The 24,224-nt window shown below is 34.0% G+C and overlaps 1 protein-coding gene across 2 annotated transcripts in view; it reads right to left on the reverse strand.

Annotated features, from left to right (window-relative positions):
- Nucleotides 1-24,224, reverse strand: part of LOC126846091 (uncharacterized) — a 34,255-nt gene that overhangs the window by 3,448 nt on the left and 6,583 nt on the right. Inside the window, exons 1-9 of one of the 2 annotated variants that reach the window (XM_050585213.1) lie at nucleotides 8,520-8,619; nucleotides 8,175-8,292; nucleotides 6,040-8,100; nucleotides 4,918-5,701; nucleotides 4,653-4,839; nucleotides 4,394-4,531; nucleotides 3,961-4,128; nucleotides 2,445-2,687; nucleotides 2,242-2,379 (exon numbers count right to left, since the gene is read on the reverse strand). In XM_050585213.1, the coding sequence (XP_050441170.1) occupies nucleotides 2,242-2,379; nucleotides 2,445-2,687; nucleotides 3,961-4,128; nucleotides 4,394-4,531; nucleotides 4,653-4,839; nucleotides 4,918-5,701; nucleotides 6,040-8,100; nucleotides 8,175-8,199 (3,744 nt within the window). In that variant the 5' untranslated portion in view covers nucleotides 8,200-8,292; nucleotides 8,520-8,619. Of the gene's footprint in view, nucleotides 1-2,241; nucleotides 2,380-2,444; nucleotides 2,688-3,960; nucleotides 4,129-4,393; nucleotides 4,532-4,652; nucleotides 4,840-4,917; nucleotides 5,702-6,039; nucleotides 8,101-8,174; nucleotides 8,293-8,519; nucleotides 8,620-24,224 lie in introns of those variants that run through there. The other variant, XM_050585212.1, reaches the window with a different exon arrangement.

Genomic DNA, 24,224 nt, shown 5'->3' on the forward strand with positions numbered 1-24,224 from the left:
TAATATTACTTCCTATACAAAAAACAACATACTATCAAAACCTATGAGCAAGTAAAGAAAAAAAAATTACCCAGTACGATTTCCTAAGGCGGATGGACACGCTATACACTCGATTAATTTGTTCATACAAAAAACCATAATAATGCAATACCTACTAAAGCAATGCCATTTAATCCGACTATTGTAGTTTGTGAAAATATTGAAACAAGACAAAAAAAATGCTAATCTTAGAATTTTATCCGTTGTCATTTAACTTCATTACCTTTTATTTTTAACTCATGATATTCTTTGTAATGATATTATAATATAAAGAAAAAGCGAAATATTATGATATTTTCAGGTAGGGGAAATTGACCGTAAACATTAACTCTACACACGGATGGAGACAACCAGTTTTAGCGTGTTATGTATACACGGATAACATAATAAAAAATAACATTATCTTTGGTTATTGCATATGAAAAGTTCATTCAACTCATAAAAGGTATACACTGATATTATAAACGCCTTGACCGCGCTGCTAATTATTATAATATGTTATGTTCTAAAGAATTTAGAAAATTTGATGATTTTCATATTAGGTACGTCACACATTAAGTAACCGAGTTGAGTAAAAAAGTGTAATAATAGAAAAAATAGTGCTTATAAAATACCTAACATAAGTACGGTCTTACAATTTTGGGAAACAAAGACATTAACTGACACAAAAGAAAATCGAAATTATGTCACATCAATAATAGGTAGTCAGACTTATGAGTAGCATATTAATGTGAAAATAAAAACGTAAAAGAGCAATAACAAATTGATCAGATTAGTTTAAACAAAGTTGTTGATAATTTTTAAGGAAATATATTTTAGTCGCAAAAAAATTGTGCACACCATATTTTTTTTTCTATTTAAACCCGGTTATTTCACACACCAAAACAGTAAATCTATTAAAAATGTTATCTAGTACATTACATACATGTCATACCTATTATATTTCACGGTTTATAATCCATTGAAATGTAAGTATACAATAACGTTAATCGATTACACGATTTTAAAAAAAATGTGTAAACTACTTAACTTTTAATAGGGGTGAATTGATATAGTTGTGTAATAACACCGTCGCGACGTATCGATTAGACCCGGTTATATTTGGTCATTGTTAATTTGTTTAACAAAAAGATAAGAATTGTATGACCGCCGAAAAATAATATACCAATTGAGGTATCCACTTATACATGGCTTATATAGCTTATTACTAGGTGCTTAGCATTATTAAAAAAATTATAAAATAAATAGAACATCTACTATTATGTATTTAGAATAATGGGAAAATAGTACAATGTATAACTTATCATTGCTCTTATTGTAATAAAATAACGGATTAAAACGGTTTGACCTAAACGATTTGTTGAACCGCAGTCGTCTTGTGTAATCAAATAATTTTCAGCAATCGTTGTGTTTTTCACGAGCATTACAAGCGGTTAGCCACATTTAATAATTAACAGACAATTTTAAGATTACAAAAATTAAAAAAAAAGCATATAACCAATAACGCAGTTATGCAATGAATTTAAATATAAACTTTTATGAAAATTGAATTGCGTTTACCAGGTTTACTATGTAGGTTTTATTATTCTATGTAATTTGTATGTAATTTTTTACCGGTGAAATGTAATAGCGACAGCTGACTGTTAAATGCTGCATAAACAATTATTTCGTTGTAAAAACAATGATTTTTTTTTACCAAAATATTGTTATGAGCACATTTGTCGCCCCCGTAACCGCCTCATCATAAATATTATGCATAATTATATGAATGTCTCAGGTAGGACATTAAAACAATAGTCAATGTGTATCCGAGTGAAATGCCAGTTGACATTTTATTACATTTTTACACCATTCGAAAACAACAAAACTTTACAATAATTTGTTCTAATTAGTATTTTGGCTTCAGTTCAAAAATAGTACGCGATTTTATTTTATTTATTACTTTTCCTCGAATTTTGTGAACATACAAGGGTCATCTGCTACAGTAGCCTACATGACCGAATTCTACTTTCGAGCACGTCAAACGCCATAGAAAACTCAAAAAAAACCAGCCGTGTAAAAACTTTAACGTACACTTGTCTCGTTATGAGGTCTCCTCTAGAGAGTTTGCCTAGTACCGACGGCCACCTCGAGTGTATTCTAGCCAATTGCTTAGGGTAAGGGGTAACGGCGACTTAACAATGCGTTTATTTATAGACTTACCACTCCTTTTTCGGTCAAACTCGTTACCATCATTATGACCCTAGTGTTTTGTTCCCAAATCATTTGCCAAAAGTCTGGCACGGTGGACTGCATCGGCGCCTGGCAAGCTATGTAGAACCTGTCCGCTCCCTTGTAGCCCTAAACACGACGAATGGTCGTTGTACATAAATTCATTGCGGTCGGCATTGTTGTTTGTGGTTTACCTTGACAAAGTTGGCGTTTATGTAGTCTGCGGTCGGACCGGCCGACGGTCTTGGCGTCAGGAGGACTCTGGTCTCCGGCAAGGGTATCACGTTGGCGTAGCGGTTCTTGGTCTCGCAGTCGGCCGGCAGTTCGTCCGGCTTGACCGTGATCACCGGTATGTTGGAGAACTCTTCGTCGATGGCCGGTCGGTCTTCCGAGAAGCTAGCGAGACCGGCAAAGTTCAACTGATGCGAAACCGCAGTCTGCACAACAAACAAAAACATAGAAACATAAATATAAGTCGAGATACCGTGTACGTTTCGCGTTAGGTACGACAATTTGAAAAAGGGGCAATAAAAAATAACAGCCGGTAACGCCTACGTCTTTGTTGAAAATCGTGAAAATACTCCATCGCCTACTGTTGTTCCGGCTGGACCTGCTGAACCTGCTGAGCCTGCTGTCCCGTCTGGCCGGCACCGTCCGGCAGTATTTCGGCCGGAAACAACGCCAGCAACACATACTGGCGGCGGCCGCTCTCCCGTGGGATCCGGATGGAAATTCCTACAGGAATGCCGATCGCGTGGCAGCCGACGATGGCCGTGTACGCCGAACGTGACACGAACCGACTGGAGAATAATATTTTAATCCATCCCGAACGCCGCGGCGACACACGTTCACACGGTCGGTGCTGATGGTAATGATTATTTAGCGCATCTAGATGTACACTCGCATGTGACGCGCTCGCTCTACAAGTAGCCGGTAAAATGTTATCAATACGGGCGACCTTTTATTTCGAACGCCGTGTGCCAAGCAACGAAACCCGTACGGTAACGGTCCGATAATCCGGACGAGTGGTGGGAGATATCTTAATTTCAACAGCTATATCGACCGTGTTTAATCGACTTCAATAGTAGTGTCGCGTGGTTCTATACCGTAGTACGTATAATTTCAGCCGCCGTTGCTTTACCACATCAGACAACAGTCGGTGATATTTCCAACGACAATCTTTGAGTACACACACGGATACGGTGGTGCAGCGATGAGACAACGATTAAAAAACGCGCTAACATTTGACCATCGTAGTGTGTCTATTTGATGAGCACACAGCAAATATTGTCATAATACAATATAGTGAATCACCGCGGCGGACGTCGTCGGAAATAACACCAACAACGTCGAAAGCGATTACCGTTTGGTTATCTCGGCGAGGAGTATATTATGTATGAAAACGGTTGCCCAAATAACATCAATGGACTGGACGCGACTATCGCCGGAGTTTAACATAATAATATTAAATTGAAAAAAAATCTAGTATGAACATACGTCAACTTTATCTGGACGACCTACATAATAGAATATTGTTATCGATTCGTTAACGATAAACAATACATTGTGCCTGAAGTTCTCTAATCCGTATTTACCATAATAATCGCGTTATTCGACGATAATGAGTTTGTCAAATTACTATCGAAACACAATATAATTGCGCTGTAAAACACAATAATCACAAATATTGATTGTTCGAAAAATACATACGGGGTCGTCGAAAGCCGGATTTCCATAAGACCGTTTTGATGCCCTCAGAGCTCCTTTTCTTCTCACGCTATTGTAAACCGAAATGTTATCCATGCTGTAATCGTCCAAAGACACCGGCGTGCACCTTTGCCCGTAGTTGAACCTTTTTTGGCGTTTGCGGACGACAAGCTAGACAAAAAACGTGCATACGTTAATAAATCTAAAAGTAATTACCAAAGGCTAACATCTCTGATCTTAAATTGTTTATTTTTGATATTCAGACGCATCTAAATGTATGTACACAATAAAGTGCATACATAAATTAATATTCATGCATGTTTATGAAGTAACAACATTTTAATTATTAACACCGTTTTTCCAAGCTAAGTAAGATTTAGTTCAACGCCAAATCCCTTACGCTTGGCAGACTTAAGTATTTTTTTATTTAACTCACCAATATCAATACAAGAACGGTACAGACACCGGCTATACAAGCCAAGTACATAGCTTCCGTCAACCTAGGACTCTGTTCTTCGTCGTTATGAACTTCGTCATTCTTTAACATTTTTTTCAAAAATTCCACTCCTATCACCTATATAAAAAGAATAACTTTTAATACGAATAAAACGCATATGCCGAGATAACAATAAACACATTAAATTGATGTTAACTTAAAAATGCTGATTAAATGTATAGACTTTTCTGTAACTTACATCTAGTTTATAATCGAGTCTGTTATTGTCCAGTAAAGTGATAAACTCTTCGTTAGCTTGTGTACTGAAATTGCCATTAGAACCAATTAAATAAAACTCGACTCCGACTGGATATTTATCAGTATCGAGTTCATTGCAGTTTCGTTCGTCGAGATTCAGGAATTTAATTTGGTCTTCCGTACGCACACTAGATAACAGGGTAAATATTTAATATTGGGTTATGATTTATGTTCTAAAACATCACGACGGTGGTTAATAAACTCACTTTCCAGAGCCACTCTCGAAGAGTTTAACAATGGCACCCTTAAGGTCGTCTTGATTTTCGCAAACGTCATACGCCGTCGAATTAACCAACACTTTTAAATACGATTGGACAACAGCAACATCGGGCGTCGAGGTGGTCGTAACAACCGTAATTGGCTTGGGTCTTGTGGTCGTACTTGGTTTTGCGGTGGTAGAGGTGGTTGTTATAATATAAGGAGTAGGAGTAGTCGTAGGAGGAGAGGTTGTAGTAATAGGTGTAGGAGTAGTAGTGGTAATGGGTGTAGGGGTAGTAGTAGTAATAGGTGCAGTAGTAGTAATAGGCTTAGGAGTAGTAGAAGTGGGTGGAGGGACAGTAGTTTTGGGTCTGGGTTTAATTGTCGTAGTACTAGACGTAGTCGTGGGCATCATAGTGGTCGGAATGGTAGGCGTTTGAGTCGTTTCTGGTCTAGGTGTAGTTGTCGTTGTAGTAGGTGTTTGAGTCGTTTCTGGTCTAGGTGTAGTTGTCGACGTCGTGGACGTTGTAGTAGTAGTAGTGGTGGTTGTCGAACTGGCAAACATGGGGACATCGTTTTCCGAAAGATCCGACTCCGGGGTCTGTTCACTTGAGGATACGGAACTCTGCGAAGACGCTTCGACGTTTTTCTGAAATTCCTCGCCCGAGTCTTCGTGGCCGTCGGTCGTGTTGAAGTCGAAGTCGGAAAATGAAAACGTGTCGGGACTGTAAGACCAGCTTGGCGGCCCCTGCGAAGACGTCTGGCGTTCATCGTTGGTCTCCGATGTAGCTTCTGCGAATAAAATAAATATTATACAATTATTGGATATATACATATGAGGAAAAACGGTAGTAGTCACATTATGAAAATTTTAGAGTATAGCAAAAACAAAGTTCGTGAATTCCTCTCCCTCTTACATGAGAACAAAAAAAATCACATTAAACGCTACTCTAATAGTACATTTATTTATTTAAACAGTCTATTGACATAAATAAATAAAAAATAATGGCATAAATTGAAAAAAACTATTTGAAAAACAAAAATTTCATAATGTGACTACTACCGTTTTTCCCCTGTGCCCTTCATATGTATATTTGTTTTAAATAGTCAATATAAATTTGTTATTTTACCCGAAGGTGATATTTCTGACGCCGATTTTGTTCGGTTGTCGTTTTCGGTAGACGACACTGGCCGCTCTGACGTGAACAGGTGAGTATAATCGACCATTTCGTACGAATCTTGGGAATTAGTAGACTCGGTTATTTTGTCATCCAGTTTAGTTTTAATTTTCTCCAAATACTTTTCCGTTGTAGTCGAATGATTTTGATGATCAAGACTGACGTCAGAAAACTCAAAACCTGCACTAGAACTGCTTGCTTGTTTTTCGGTTGTCGTCGACGCGTTATTGGCCGATGGTTCTTCTGAAGATTCCGAATACTCGGGTAACTCGGTCGAAGTCGTACTACTCAAGTCCTTGGACACTTCAGATGACGTTTCGCGTTCTACGCTCGTTGGCATTTGTTCGCTGCTTGGTTCAACTTTCGAGCGGTCGGTTGATGATGACATGAAGTCATTTTCAGGAACGCCGGGATATTTAAACGTTGTTCCTTCCGAAGTCGAAGATTCCAGTGACGAGAAAATCTTTGCTGGACTTTCAGAGGTGCTGTTGTTTTCCAAAATCGATTTGTACGACGTTACAAGGTATAAACTCGATTCTTGCGACTCCGAAGACGTCGTAGGAGTCGGTGGCCGTAAAGTTTCAATAACGGTAGTTGTATTTTCTACCTCGGGCTTTTGAGTTCCGTAAACTTCGTATTTATTCTGATCAGTATCGCCACCGCTGATTTTCACCACCGTTGTTTCGCTAACGTTATTAGCTATTCGATCTTCGAGTAAGTTTTGTCCGGTAGTCGTTGTTATCGTAGAGGTTGTTATGGGAACCGAACTGGTGAAACTCAAATTGGTCGACGTTTCCCTGAGCGGAGCACCAGTCGAAGAATCATTTAACTCAGTGGTACGCTGCAAATTTGACGCCGTGGTTGTAGTTGTATTTTCTTCGTTATTCTTTTGTAACCTTGAAGACCACGTGACAAATGGTTTGATTTTAGCTATTGGTTCTTGTACACTTGTCAAATTCAAAGGTTTTTTGAAAACTCTATTCGTATTGTTTGGAGCCTTTAGTGACGCTAGAGCCCAAGCAGTCGCTGTAGGCGGTATCGGCTGCTGGTGCGCTACAGATGATTTCTGTGCACTCAACTTAATCGGTCTAATACTATTTGACTGGATGTTAGTAAGCGACTCTTGCGTTTTGTTAGTAGGAGCGACGATCTCAGATTCAACGATATCCAACTCGGGAAGTCTGGTTCTAAGAGTTGAAGAAGAAATTTTATGCTTCAAGTTCAAATTTAATCTCAGATTCGGTCGTCGTGTAGATTCGGTAGTAGTTCCGAAATTTGGATGATGAGTTGCTATTAACGGAGGCTTTTTGAACTTTGGTCTTTGTTCGTCCTCTGATGTGTCTATAATTGTGGTTGCCTCGAATGTATCATCATTCAACAGAGTAGAACCTATATCGTCTTTGAAACTTTGTTCGGTAACTTTTAGTCTCGTCGGTCGTCTGTGTCGTTGAGTTGTCACGATTTCTGGTGTTTCTGTACCAGGGTCGTTTTGGAATCGAGCCTTTCCTCTATTGGTCGTAACGCCTCTCAACCCATCGAGACGCTGCCTGTTTTTTCTTTCGGTAATATCTCCTAACGATTTTCTAGTAAGTCCGTCAAAAGTAGTTGTAGAATCGACTTCATCTTCTGATGCGGTATTAGGCGCATCGGATTTATTTAAACTGGCCGACAATAAGGCCTTAAATTTTTTTGTCGAAGAGCTAATGCTAGTCCTAATAGTTGATGGGCCTGTTTCATTGATTTTCGATGTAAATATTTCTCGAGATTCCCCGTAGTCCTTAGATGGCCGAATGGTAAATTTTCGCTTTTCTGCAATTTTTTCTGTGGTAGTAGGACTATTAGTTAATTCGTCTTCAATCTGCTCTTCGCCGATGGGTGAAGTTGGTTTTTGAAGCGTGGAAAGCCCCAAATCCCACAATTTCGTTTGCTCTGGCATAGTGGACCCTTTGGTCGCATCTTTGGTACCAATGTCATCTTGACAAAATACTAATGAAATGCACGCCAAGAGCCAAACTGAAACGTAATACTCTGCGTTAGCGTATTATAAAAAACATGTGTTCAGGATTAATTAAAGTACTTATATTTACCTTGCCACCCCGGATATAACTTCATCTATACGGCTGTGTTAGAATTTCTGATAACGGACATTGTTCAATACCGCCAGTCATCTTCGATTGTGGTGACAAGCCGTGGACAAATTCTCATCTGAAAAATAAAAAAAACCATTCATCAGAACAATTTTGCGTGAATAACAAGAGCCTCGGTGACAATTGAAGAAATAAACATTTAATAATATCAATTTCTCTTGGTGTTGTGGATATGCAATCGAATAATGGAAAACGCGCAATTATAAAACAATACAGGAGGAAACAGTAGATTTAATTGTTATAAAACAGTGAGAGCAAAATGTTCACCGCAGCGCTACAACCGACCGTATTTAAATCAAAGTACACCGTTGTTTCGATTCAACACGGATGACTTAGCGATGGGCGTTCTATTGAGTCGATAATATTGAGTAAACTAAAACAATCCATCTGGTCACAACCGAACCTTCGACAAATAATTTAACATTTTGATAAAAACCTACGTTCCAACCCGTGACAGAAATAAAACAGATTAACAGATTTGCGATATGCTCTATAACAAAGAACAGATTCAATGCTAATATCTATATTGACCCTGGTTACGTGATCGTCCTCTATTGGATACAATCGCGTGACCGGAAGTCGTCACTCCTACCGGTTGTTGCCAAAAATGTCATCAGATCATGAAATTTAATTGTTATCCAATGGACTTCGAAAAAAAAATGATATGGCATATGCCTGCATATGTACTGACATTATAAAACTAATTAATATTGCAATAATTCAATGTTAAAGTACCTCAGTTTTAAAAACAAATTGAATTGTTATTCATTGTCTATAAAAAGTACTACGGTGTTGGTATGTTAATTTTTATTAGCTATTACACGGTACAATTAAATAGCAAAACGCCTGCGCCTATGTAACCTTAAATGGTTCATCTTGCCAACGCTGTTGATTAAGTATCTACACTTGTAATGCACGAAGAAGACAAAAAATATTCACACGAACGTTTAGTCGGCTCAAGTTAACAACTGTAATTATCATATGTTCCCACGATTTTTAAAACACAATAATATACTAGGTACTTTAGTCGTGGTCATTGCATAACCTAACATTAAGCGCACGTGCGACTATTAACGACTATTAGTTAATGGTCGGTTTCGAAAAATTCCAAAATAAACATAGTTTTGATATCGAAAAAACTAAAAATAACACTTCAAAATATTGAGGTGAACATAAGAATGTGTACAGAAACAAAAGGGCCATTAATTTGTTTTAAATTTTTATCAGTTCAGTTTTAGTCTGTCAGCTTAACTTCGTTGATATATCCTTTAGTATCTGTGGTATAATATATATTATACTACGTGCAATTTGTAGAATAACTGATGTACAATCAAAAAAAAATCATAAAGGAAGTGGCGAGGACAAAATAATTTTTGATTTCTAGAGCGTAAAGAATAATATAATTGTTTAAAAAAACCGGGATAATCGATGTTGACTGTTGTTTACTAAAAGAAACATTATACTCTTTTGCGAATTGCAATAAATCAATGAAATTCAGCATTTGGAATACGGTGGTTTCCGTTTGCTTATAGAATAACAAAACGTTTATGCTTCTTCGTGGATTACTAAAAAAGTATATAGGTATATATAGACCACATAATAATATGATTTTGGATATTAAAATAAGAAAACTAGCCGTCAAAGGTGTATTTGATCCGATGGATTGATTTAATATTCGGCTATTTAAATTGTTAGTTATCCGTCAAATCTCAAAAGTATTAGTGTTATGAATAATTTCAAACTTGCATTTATGCTCACAGTACAAAATATTAAATACAATACAGAAAACCCCACATCTAGAATAGTTCGATTGGTTGTACCTATTTGATGTTTGGTCGTTATTGATTTCTTACGTTTGTTATTCTTGGTTACGTGCTAAGCAAGATAAATCGATATTACATAAAATAATATATTGAAACCGTGTTTGACAAAACGTCTGGTCATTTGATTCGAATAATATAAAACAAATAGATATAATGCGTTGTATAAATTCTGAATTAATAAATGTACATTATACATGACCGTGAGTCATGGACATGTATATAAAACAAGTCGGAACATTTTTCAAAAGACATTTGATTGACATTTAACAATGATAATATTATGTTTACCATTAAAAACAAATATTAATAATTTAGTTATAAATGTTAAAATAATATTTGTATTTTTTTTTTTTTAATAAAACGCATACAACTATACTGAAATTGTTAGCATGAAATCATTTCTAAAAATTACCTCGATGCAACTCTGATGCTTAGGTATATTAATATTTAAAATAAAAATATCTGATTTAAACACATTAAACTCTAATACACAGAAAATAACACAACGTATGTACTATAAAATATAGTAGCATAATATGATTAATAAATAATAACTAATGACACATTATAAAACATTTGCAAAACTATAATTATTATTTTTAATAGGCTAGTCGATTTTGACCGAGTTCACTACAGTAAGAAAGCAAAAAGACAAAATACAAAAAACTAAAAATAACTCTGAACTTGAAACTGTACTAAATGTTATCAGACTGGAACACGCTAAGTAAAAAAATAAACTTGTATTGTTTAATAATGGTGGCCAAGAGTAATAAAAATTGGGTTATTTTATCGATTGTATCATTTCCAAATGATTTCTAAAAAACCATATATTATTATTACAAAATGAAATAAGTAGACAGATGATATTGTGTTCTTAAATGAAACTATTTAATAATAGTTTACCTATAGTACTCGTTTTGTGTAGCGTACCTACATATACATATTTTTTAGAATTGAATACCAAGTCACGATATGTCCTAAATATTGAATGGAATTCGTAATGTCGGTCGAGTGGAATGCAACAATTAAAAAAATAATAATGAAGCAATGAAGGTGAAATCTCACGCTCAAAATAACCATCACAAACACTAGGTAAAAATAATTAATTTGAACTTTTACTAATTCAAACACTATTTTTTGGCATTTATTTATTGCAATTATTTTGTGATGAATTTTCAAAAACCTTGAGAAACCAGAATACACAATCGTTGTTAATATTTTTAACAACAAAAGCGATATTAATTATTTTAACCTAGTGAAGAAAAAAAACATTTTATATTTTTATATGGTAACCTATAAAAACATTTCCAAGTATAAGTTACGGATTTGTCTGGAAAACGTAATGTATAGCTGATCTGAACTGAACTGAACGAACTCCGGTGATTTCGCTGCTTTATAGCAAGCTTGATGTATCAGAGTCAACACTGTCAAAAATAAACACCAGTAAGTATAATATATTTGATCACCGGTCGTTAACGTCACAGCCTTTTAATTTATATTGTCTTGTCATTTGGATTTTTGAGACCGACACGGTCAACGTGGCGTGTGGTTTGGAAAAACTCAACTTCCGCTTTGACTTGGCAGTGAAGTTATCGTTCGTTTTGACAAGTGCTGTGTGATAATATTTTATGTTGGTTTATTTTCAAAACCAGACGGTTATTACTCAAAAATCCTAATACGTGCGACGAAAACGCACAATAATAATTCCTGGTATACTGTCCGAGAATGTTCATGGTCGGACAATACAAAAAAAAATTACTCTGACAGTACATTACATAGTAAATACCATAAGCACACGTCACAGCGTATGATATTGTTCACGGTCATCGAGTAGTGTTTATTAGGAAATGGCTAATTACTCAAACGCTAAAGAAACCCAATGTAGGTTTGGCGAAGAGGCGATGGTGTGATTAATAATTTAGTTGTAGGTTTTTCTGAATCAACGAATTCACTGTTACATCTTATACCGGATCTTGTGTTGATTTTTTCCCCTACTAAATCGGGTGTTGTAAAAATAATAGATAAAGATAATATGTGTTAATCCGTGAGAACGACCGTGAACAATGCAGACGTCACGAATCCGTCAGAAACGAACGCATTCTCCTCGGCGCGTGCCATAAGCAACAGCTGACAGTAGTTGTCGTATAAGTTGCAGCTTGTGATAACACAATGGTTGCACCGACGTGCCTTTATAATAGTGGGAAACCACGACAAGGGCAACGGGTTTTTATGTCTCTCGGACGGACACAGTCGGTGTTATTTGGTGAAGGGGGGGGGGGGGGGGGGTAACGGGTTTTTTTTCTGTGGTCTTATATTTGTATAGTCACCGGATTGATAAAAAAAAACGCAAAAAACAAAAGGTTTTTGGCGCGAAATCAGTCCGTCTGTATAAAGACAATATTTATATTATTTATATAAAATAAGTTTAAGAATTGATTGTACAAGGTTTTTCTCGCCATACGAAGTTTGTTGTTAGATTGTGTGCAAAACATTTTTGTAAACATATATGTTCAAGGTAAATACAACGAATTTGTTCTTATAATCTAATAAGTGATTTAGAAAAACCAAAGTTGAAATATTCCCATTTTCCCTTCGACCTATTGTAACTTTTAGGGACACCCTGTATAAATAAGTTATCACTTGAATTAATTATTCAGAATGATAAAAACTAATACCGCTTACAACAAACAACTATATCGAGACAGTTAACAAGGATCTATGATTGACAACTAAGCAAGATGTTTTCGGTGTTTTAAAATAATATGTAAAAAGTAATTATTCAGAGCTACAAAATAGAATCAAAACTTACAAACAACAATCGTATTTTTTGTTTAAGTCGAGAATGAAGTGGTGCTCTACTGATCTGCATGACCAGACACCGCCGTTACCATCAATTAAAAATAAACGTTTAATTGCGGTAAGAGTGTAAAACCCATTCGAACAACACAAAAAAAAATCAGTTCTAACTGGCAGTCGATAACAATAAACTGAATCTTGATCATAAATGCATTTAATTATAAAAGAAGCGTAAATGTAAGTAGTGTAAAATATATAAGTGCAATTATTTGATAGAAATAATCAAAAACGTCTAAGTAACTAAAATTGTTGAATTAAAACTAAAATATGTCAAATATTTTATTTGAAATATCGCATTTAACCCATTTTTCTAAAAAACGATACAGCTGGATACATGTAGATGCAACACAGTTGATACATTAGGCGCAATCATAATACTGTTATGTAATTGCATACAATACTGCAATTACACAGGTAAACATACATTTTGTTGCCACACAAATTGACTTATTACGAGGAGTCTCTGGTTTATAATAAAAAAGGGCCATTTGTTTTTTTCGGTTGGTTCTACTTTGAATGATATTTGCTCGATATAATTTATTAATAACTATATAAATAATTGTTATAGCTTTATAAGCACTTAATGATAGAATGACTTTAACTTTTTACCACAATCTAAATTTTGGAAAAAAACGTATTACCGCTATAAAAAACGATAATTTCCTTATTGTTACAGCATATAGCCCATATTTATTTGAAATGAGTTTTCTCTGGTTCTCGACATCTTTTCGGCGTCCACCTCGACTGCGGTTACGGTCATGCAATTTTTTTTTTTTTGTAACAGTGAATTCTTAAACGGATACAGTGCTATTAATACCCCACGCTCGTCCGGTAGTTCTTCTTTTATTTGTTTGTTTTACCGGTACGTATTTTACATATTAATATTGTGTATTTAAATAATAATAATAAAAAAAAGTAAAAACCCATTCACTCGGAATGCACGCGCGCTTAGCAAACGACGGTGTTGTTTGGAGAGTAGTCAAGAGTAAAATAGGTACCCACTACTATTAAGGTAGAGCTGTAGTACACGGAATAGGTATACATTATATTTTTAACACTGCTGACCCACTTTCATCTTCTAGAAAACCAAGCGGAGTGCGAACGTCGCCGATCTCGTGCCGTGCCGTCTGCGCTCGTGTCCGTCTGCCACGCCGTACGCCTTGTGTCACCAGACATTTTTTATCCATTTTTTTCTTACAGTAAATTTCTTATTATTACCGTTGTTGCGAGTCTGTCAGCCGATCCGGGATTATCTCCGGTACGGACAATGGTGTTCCTCGTCGATACTGTTCGGGTTCTCACGGTTCCCACGGACTTGACCGAATTCAATCGTGTTACACATTGTAATAATAGCCATTGCTGTAGATTTATTAATAATTGCAAACATTGCCCATGTGTCTGACCGATTTTTGTTCCGACTTCCGTCGGTCCGGAGTGAACGGTCTGAAGTCGGTTAAAAAATAAAGTCACTTCCGCAAGAATATACTAGGCTCTAAGGTCTAAACACTTGAAACAAGACATCAAAAGCCAGTTTGTTATTTAAAACAGGGCGTATCCCATATTATATTTTCTAGAATAGTCAACATAAAACAATATGACGGATGCCACTTGAAAACGTAGACTATTTTTTGCAGATAACACAAAACCACGGTTGATATACTTCAAACGATGGTCTGTTTTTTGTCGGCCGAGCACTTTTTGTTGTTTTTTTTTTTCTTTTACATCTGGAAAATATCGTATTGCCATTATGTTAAAAAGATCAATACAATAGGAATTGAATGATTACAACGTCACCGTTGGTTTTAGGTTTATATGAAGTAAAAAATTAAACGTAATTGTGTTAAACACAAATGAACAGTAAATTTAATTAGATAAAAAAAAAATATATCAATGATATAGGCGTGAACGATGCACATTTATTTTTAGCGTTAAAATAAAAATTAACAATATGCAATTTCAACCAAAATAAATCAAAAATAATATGACTGCGAATAAAGGATCAAAGTATGAAAATAAAGAACCATAAAATATTCACACCTGCATACAGCATATTTTTAAAACCTAAAAAAAAACAGTATTAAAATAAAAATAATTAAGAAAAATTCCGCAAAAAAAAATTAATTATAAAACACATTATTAATAAATTAATAGTGAATATTTTCAATCATTTTTTTTTCCTGATGACTGCAAATAATACGTAATAGCGTGTAGTACCCGATTAAATGCTTTTGCAAATCTAGAATTGTATAACAGATGATAAATAATCAAAATTGACTTTTATCGTTTAGTATCTTGCAACGCGCATAATTTAAAAGGTCGTTTTGGATCTTGATCGAACACAAGTTGACATCGTAATATAATGTTTATTATTGAACTGACCGGTTAAACATAGTAAAAAGTCGTAGTAGGTAAACTCTAACAACATAATATGTTATAGCTTTATAGCTATACGTATTATTATATCAAGAATAATAAGAATGTGGTCAGTTTGAATTGGGGATAATATATTATGCCACCGTAACAAATGCAATATACAACAAATGATACATGCGCGTAGCATGGGAGTATGACAAGAAAAATACTGTGTATGTAAATAAAACCGTTAAAAATCAATAGACGAGACATAATAATATGATATTATAAACTATATTATTGGGCTATGACTTAAACTAATAAGTGACAACCGATCGTTGACTTTATCCATTGTTCGTCATTCAATAGGCTATCGACAGCTGATGTTTCCACGTGGTTATGCAAAACTGATTGATATAATATAACGTGGAAAAAATGTAGTGTGCCCGCACCGGTTCCGGGTAATTGTTCCAAAACATTTTAAAAATGCATAATTTACCGATTCGAGAGTCTCTTTTCGCTTTGTCTATAAACACCATCTTGTCAGAATATAGAGAAATTAAGCGGCCGGCCAGACTTAAAAAAAAATACAATACAATATATTATTAAGTGAATAATAAGTCTACGGTAGTAAAACGATTTAAATTAAAAAATGTTTAAAGCTCACTAAGAATTTTAGTAATAATTAAAATGGAAACAGAGGGAGATGCCTAACAGAGTTTGGACGAATTTGAACTTCCCTACACCCTCCAACAAACTGTTCCAATGACCATTCGTTAATATAAAGTTTATAATAATTATACAATTTTTTTGTTTATATTTTATGAAAATATCTATAAAATTATACTCTTTAATAATAATCTACGATTAGTTAAAAAATGTATTAAGTCCATGCAAGTTTTAAAATTTCTAAAACTAAATAGGTTTTTTATGATTAATAAACCATATAATTGGAAATTAAAAACGACGAAAATAGTTATTAATAGAAGCAATTTAATTAATTAATATTATTAAAATTAATTTACATAAAATATTATAGAAAACGTACTTAAAATATTTATAAAATATGATTTTTTGTAAATTTAAGCAAATCTTTTTCCAATAAGAAAATAGTATTTAAATTTCTTCATCAAATTGTTCGGATGTTTGCGCCACTTTTTTTTACCTTCTATAATAAACGAACTTAAAACATTTTTAGATCTTTCTCCCCATTCTTTTATATCAAACACTACCGGTTTTCAACATAAATATTACTTTTTATTTCTTAAAAATTGTTTATAACTTTTAACGGCTAAAACCTGTTTTCCAATTATGTATCTAAATAATATTTATGAATTATAGCTGCACACTGTTGAATTTATATTTTATAACACTAGAATGCCCAAGTATTTCAACTTCAAGTATGCGATTCAAAGTGTAGGTACATCGGTAATGCGTTGTATTATACAACTTGTATATATTTACTATATTCATTTTTGAAATGTACCTACCTGACCACACTAATCTTACACCGAGGACACAGTGCACCCAAAAACGTAAATATTTATATGCTTTCGGTGCCATCTAATATTATGTTCCAACATAGTACTATGATTATTATGAATTCAACCGTCGTTTCTTTGTACCGTCCAGTGTAGTATTGCGTTATGACGAGTGGATACCATAAATTGATATCTGTTGGTAAAGAAACGTGCGTCCGCCGAACGGACAAAGAACTCAGGCGAACCAAGAGAGTATAAGATAGGTGTAGGTAAAAGGACGAGCCGAGAAAACTAACCATTAAGGTATAAAGGGTGAAAAAGAATAAATTAATGACGCGTCACACCGCGTACCTATACCTGCGAGATGAGGCAGATTTTTAATGGAGATTGAAAAAAAGCAATATCATATTATTATCCAACATACGTGGAGTAATATTATATATGTATACATTTACAATAATACATTTCATGCTCGGGCGACGGCGTAATGTTTCTACATAAGGAGGCGGTGCTCAGCTGTGCTTACCAAATAACATAATAATAATAATAATAATATAATAGGTCCGCGCACCGCTACTCGGCGTTGACCTATTAAGTATTAACTAAGCAAAATAATATACAAAATTAAAAAATTAAAAAAACAAGAATTTTTAACGTGGGCTTCGCCGTTAAAATAATCGCACGTCGCGTTAGTTTTGGTTTTCTGTAGACTGTAGGTATGCATTTTAATAATAATGTATACCTACCAAAGTAATAATACAATGTAATAGTATTGAACGGTAAAACAGTTTTTGCATTAAAAATCGTCGGTACGGCGTGTAAAAAATCGACCGCGGTACTCGATAAAATGTACATACATTTATATGCATTCTTTTGGATTTTTGTTTTGTTTAAAAATGTGTTATTACTTAAAGACCCGCGCAATTTCACATGCACAAGACGTATCGTGTCGAGGGGGGTGAACCTTTCACTGAACCAATGGAAATCTTAGGACCTTCCTGAACGACCACAGGAAGTCCTAAGAAACCTGATCTCGACGACCGCAGACAGCTAGACGGTCAACAATGTGTACACAATATTTTTAATCTTCACTTAAGGCTTGTATATATTCCGTCGGATTTACAAAATAAATTCAAATACCGATAACGCTTTTTTTTTTTACCATCTCGTCGCGGAATAGCGGTCGGTGTATTATCATTGCTCATAAGATTTGTTCCGCCCAATAACACAGACGCGACGGTAAAGAAAGAAGTTGGAAGCCTGCACAAGAAATAGTAGTTAACGTTGCAACTAGTCAAAACAAACATAGGCAATTAGTGATGTATGTCAATATTATACGACCCCAAACCAGAGTAGGTCAAAACACATCTTTCTGATTAATGATCAACGATTTATAATCAGTGAACATTTACAATGTTTAATATTTGTTATCAAAGTTATAATTTTAATCAGAAGCGAGTAAAATTCTAATCTACTAAAATTGAATTTATTGATGTACGTTATCTTTTCAATAATTAATACATTTTTAACCGTTAATTGATGATTTAATTATGCATACCATTAAGTATACTAATGTTTCCTGATATAATTTTTGTTTATCAATTTATTAAATCATTATTTGTTTAATATTTCACTCCATTAGTTAGTAATGATTAAGTAATAATACTCATTTATCTTGTAGATCACGATTTATCTTAATCAACAATTTATTTGACAATTTTATTCTTTATCTGAATTTTGACAAATATTTAAAACAAACATGTTTCATGGTGTTATCGGTTATCCAATAAAACAATTTAAACGTTGATTTTTTGTCTAATTCATAATCACAGCGTAGAGCCGCACCGCAGTTATATTTTAATAAAGTGTACACGACAAACAATAAACTGTTATAACATTTTATTATGTTTATTAGATTATTGAACGGTATAATTATATAATGAAATACCATAGGGCCACTACCAGATTAAGTTCCACTGGTATGCCACAAGCCTGCAATGCACACTTTAAATACTGAAACTATTCCTATATATACATATATAGGAGGCTCTTACTACTAAAAATCATAAACATTATGCTAGCTCCACTAGCTCCATTAAATTGTAATAAATAAATTAAATACAATTTGACACTACGCCAGATGTATAGGTATTTTTCGGTTCGGACTTTAGGCTGTGGGCCATTAAGTCAATTATTGCCATTATTCGCAGGCCTTGTGTTGTGTATAGCCTAAACGCTGTGTCTGTATACTGTTGAGTGATGTGACTATTTAGTAAGTTAGTATTTAGTTAAACAGTCTGTCTCAAATACTAGTCGCATTAATAAAAAAAAAAACTTTATATTATTTTTGTATTCATAGTTAAATGAAATTCAGATTTGATTACATATTAATTTTTTTTCAGCTACACAACTTAGATTATATATTTAAATCAAGTATACCTATCAAGAAAATATATTTAACTACCGAACTAATTTTTCGTTGTTGTTTACTTGTTCACAGTTAAAAATATTTAGTAATATTGCCCTACCTTTATATTATTAAACTAAATTAAAACCAACGTCCTAATTAAGTTTAAACCAAACAAAATAATGTTGTCATAAAAAAAATGAATGAACACATAAAAATAATAACATAAAATGGCTATATATTTTATTCTATTGAAATAAACCGGAACCGAATATATTGAACAGGGTTTGTAAATTTGATCACGTTATGTAAATATAATTGACAGTATAATAAAAAAACAATAATTTACTTTTATGTATAATTAAGAAAATGTCAATAAGAACTATCACAAATTTAAATTAATAAAAGAAAAATAATGTTTATTTTAATTATTCATACGTACGGAACTGACGGAAATATGTACCTCCAAATGATTCACCAAGGTGATTCACAAGGAAACCTATGTACCACGGTCTCGACTGAATCTATTGAGTGTTAAACATATAATCTTACCATTTAATATAACAAATTAATTTTTTACTAATATGTTCAAGAATTACGCAGTAGCTTTCATGACTCTTAGTCGGTGAGCTTTGACGGTTACAAACAATAAAACAAACAACTACATAATGACGTGATTATAAATGATTATTACAAGTAGTACGAAAACTATTCAAAATTATTAATACAATTAAGATTACTAAATAAAGTAGTGTTTTTCTAAATATACATGAAAATAACTTCAAGGACTAATAAATTGTGCCGGCCGTTTATTAATAATGCATTATCATAAGAAGTAACTACCTGTAGGTGGCGGTCTAACCGTACCAATATACGTGTCAATAATAATTTCCACACATCGTGTTATGTCCGTGACCAGGGGTTTTTAACAACCGATTTGCTTGCATACCGACACATACACACCGAGTTAACTAATTATTGTTACCTAAATACATAACGAAAATAATATTACCTATTAAATGAGTGTAAACTGCGTTTCGCGGGCCGTTCGAAGCGGTACCGTTAAAAATGGAGCTAACGCGCCCTTTTGACAGACATTAAGGTTGCACGTTCCGACACGGATTTAAAAATAATAATAATAATAACAAGAAAAACAACACTTGTATGTAGGAAAGCCAAAAAAAAAGTGGTATTTGCAACGCGTTCGCCTGCTGCGGTGCATGTAAAAAAAAAAATAATATGTCCGAGGAATAAATGAATTTCACCCGGCCGGCACACCGTGTAAAATCGGAAAATATATATTATTCATATATGCGAATAATGTATTATATTTTATGAAAATGAGAAAATTAATAACTCCACCTCGACGTCTGTCCGTCAAAGGGAAAGTGAAACAAAACAAAAAGAGTATACCCGTGAGCATGTAAGCGGTTACGTACGGAACGCACAACAATCGCTGTTTTTGATTACTCAAAACAAAATACTATTATGTATGCATAGGTAGGGTACTTGATACATTTTTAATAAAGAAACTTGATCACGCGCAAAACGTCAAAATAAATTTACTCGAGAAAATTCTACAACGATAAACACGGTAAACGAAATTCCTAGACAAAAAATGTATTAAATAAGTGAAAGAAATTCTTCTTCTTCGTCTGCGCCTTACACTCCCAACTACATGGGGTCGGCCAAGTGAACTTGGCGACTTGAGTTTGGAGAAAAGCTTTGTTATATTAATATGTTTAAGTTTATAAATAAAATATGAACTTATTCTCTCCGACGCAAGCATAGCGCATAGCGAAAACACTATACATACTTCGGGAAGGTTACTTTTGTAAACTAATAATAAATGGTAAATTTTACAAAAACAACTACATGACGTTTTAATATTTAAATATATTTTAATGTTACAAAGATGCCAAAGTTGGCTATCAGTTTTTATTACAACCTTTCACTGCATAATGGAACGATTAAAAATAAACAGGAATAATATTATACTTCCAAGTCAACAGCATGAAGAGAGAAGAATGGCCAGTAACAGAGAAGAGTGGAGGGAGTATGGAAGAATGCTGTATAACCAACCTTAAGGGTTGATTACTAAAGAAGAAAAATATTATATAGTGCTAAAAAATACAGATTTTTTTATACACAATGTTCCATATTTGGAACAATTCAACATTTGCCGTTTTCCACGAAACTAAAACTGAACAAACTTCTTTTTTTCATTTTTTTAAGTAGTACCTATAGAGTACATTGAAAGCACAAATTTATTTTCGGATAAAAAAAACCATGCAGTGACAGGTTTAATAATGACCAGAAATAAAATATCGATCATTAATATTTGTTTTATGATACATTTTTGTATTATGAGAGATAGATAGAGACCACTATTAGCTATATAGTAGCTTCTTATCAACAACTTATTTTATTATAGTATATTATATACTATAATAATTATACTTATTATTATTATTTTGTGAAGAAAAGTTTTTAGTTTCGCTGCACAATATTTTCAGGAAGAACACGGCTCGTATAAGCAGACTGACACATAGCTAATAGTTGTATTCTAAGGTCATCTACTACGACTATAATAACAACCAGTTAATTTATGTAAATACTTATCGTTCCATACTAAATACATCACAGTCTTGTTACTCAGCTGAAAAAAAAGTACAATGTTTAATCTTGAAAAATATGTTTTATTTGATTTGTATGGTATCACAGTCAAAACTTGTTCAAACTAGTGTACAAAGAATCACTTGTAAGCTAATAATGCTCACTGCTCAGTATATTTTTAGTACAACAACGCATAGATCCTTTGGAGTAGATTGAAAAATATTCGAATAATAGGTATAATGGCTATTATAAAATTGTGTAAGTCCAACAGCTGTCGGCAAAACGTCTACGACGTCAATAGCGTCGTGTAATGGATACATTGAGCAAATGCTTCGAGAGTGAAACTAATTGAATTAAACGGCCTTGTACTACAATTTATTTATTATTGGTTTCAAAAGATAAGCCCTTAAATTGACCTCACCAATAATATGTATTTTCAACGAAGAAGCCTTCCGAGTTAACGACAACTCGATGGTATTGGTTTTCCATATAATCCACTTAAAGGTTTAAATTTAAAACCAAAAAAACTCCTATGACCTTCAGAGAATATATCTTGTTATATACTTGTTTTTGGACAGAGATTTATTTAATACAGCCATTTATAATACACGTTGCGGAAAATAAAACGTGTATCTTCTCACTTCGCATTTGAGCTAAAATGATTTTAACAATTTTTGTAAAAATAATAAAAATAACAAACGACAAAGTTAACATTTATATTAGTACTACAAAGAATTGGTATTATACTGTTGTGTATTCAAACATTTCCTAATAACTATTGAATTATTCAGCTGTGTAATAGTACAACGAATACCATAGGGCTGCAGACGGATTTAAATCCATTGGTACGCCCTATAGTTCATCCTTACTATTGCCTTATATAAAAAATATAATATTTGTATTTTTTCCTAGACCTCGATCGCTGTGCCTATATAGTGTCTATTGGTTAATCTCAATTACAACGAATTTTTTGGTTAAACCATTCCTGATGCGTTTGGTTTCCAATATAAGAGCTAATCCAGTCAGTCTTACAGTTTGGTTCCGCCGTCGCAATCAACGGCTTATAGACAATAACTGCACTCTGGTATTTTCCAAGGCGTTTTCACAAATCTTAAAGTGTGACGAAGGCCAAATATCTTGGCGAAAATAATTACAACCGTTCGAAGACGACGCCATGTTTTTAGGGTAACGTCAAAAAATACATAAACATGTAATGCAACAAACATACTGATCTTATACAACAGATAGGGTAAAGCGTTAAATGTGGCACAAACCGTTTCTACGACTTTTGTTTGAAAACAGTTATTACACACTAAATTGTTTAAACGAGCAAAAAACTTATGAGAAATCTGGAAATGCAAAGTGACACTATATTTTTAATGTGATTTTTAATTTAGATACATTCTTTGTAGAAACCAATAATACGGCGCCCCGAACGGTAAAACGGTTTTCTAAAACAAACAAACGAATAAAACATTATAACGAGCAAACAAACAATTATCGGACTAGGTGTAATGTGGTCGGGTTCGTCACGAATGAAAAACTTAGCTCAACTCGTACGTTAGGTATTCGATAAGATTTTCACCGACAAAAATTGGAGGCTGCGCGACAACCGGACGTGATACGATAGCAGTACTCCGAGACTAATTTATTAATCGCTAACGACTTTCGTTTTGCATACAAAGTTGAATAAAATGAATAGTAATAAAGGAAAAAAAAATTGCGTTTTTCGCAGGAAACAAAACGTTTGTAACGGGTTTCCACTCGATTGTGCAAAACACAAAAAAAAAAAAACAATATACGAATACCTATAAATAGATAATATTGTTGAGCCTGCGTTCCCACTAAACGAACACGTATGCTACCCGTGTAGGCGAATGAGTCATGTGCCATCCGATTGTCATCGTCTCAGTTCTGTTTGAAAACGCGGACTAGAAACTAAGACACCCAAAAGCTAGTACAAGAGACGTCGTGCTATAGTTGCCGGGCGAAAGGTATTCCAATGTAGAATACCAATTCAATAACGTCACAAATGATAATATACAACTGCGCTGCAGCAGTCATCATCAACACTTTTTATTTTTCTGTCATTGTACTCTTTGTTGCGCGATAAACGAAACGTTTTGTATTTTATTGTATATATATGTATACTATTGCAACCGCGGAAGAAGAAAATCAACCTTGTCAATAATGATGTGTTGGCGGGCACAAAATATCGAACTGTTTATAACGGCTAACGGTTAAGGTTTTGGGTTTTGCTGCTGCCAACCGATCCAGTATTTGGCTAATGACACTTTAACTCATTCTGCGTAAGGTATACCTATGGACAACTAGTTTTTGCCGCATACAAACCTATATAGGTATGATCTTCACGGTATACGACACTCCCTTTATGTTCGGTAGTCATTCGATTTTTGAACCCATTAGTTCAGCCATCCTGCGCTGGTTTTTTTTT

This window comes from Adelges cooleyi, unplaced genomic scaffold, assembly GCF_023614345.1.
Source record: "Adelges cooleyi isolate 19-005CV unplaced genomic scaffold, UGA_ACOO_1.1 ACOO_flye_CR_arks_rails_tigmint_CR_PRNA_9, whole genome shotgun sequence".
Classification (NCBI taxonomy): Eukaryota; Metazoa; Arthropoda; class Insecta; order Hemiptera; family Adelgidae; genus Adelges; species Adelges cooleyi.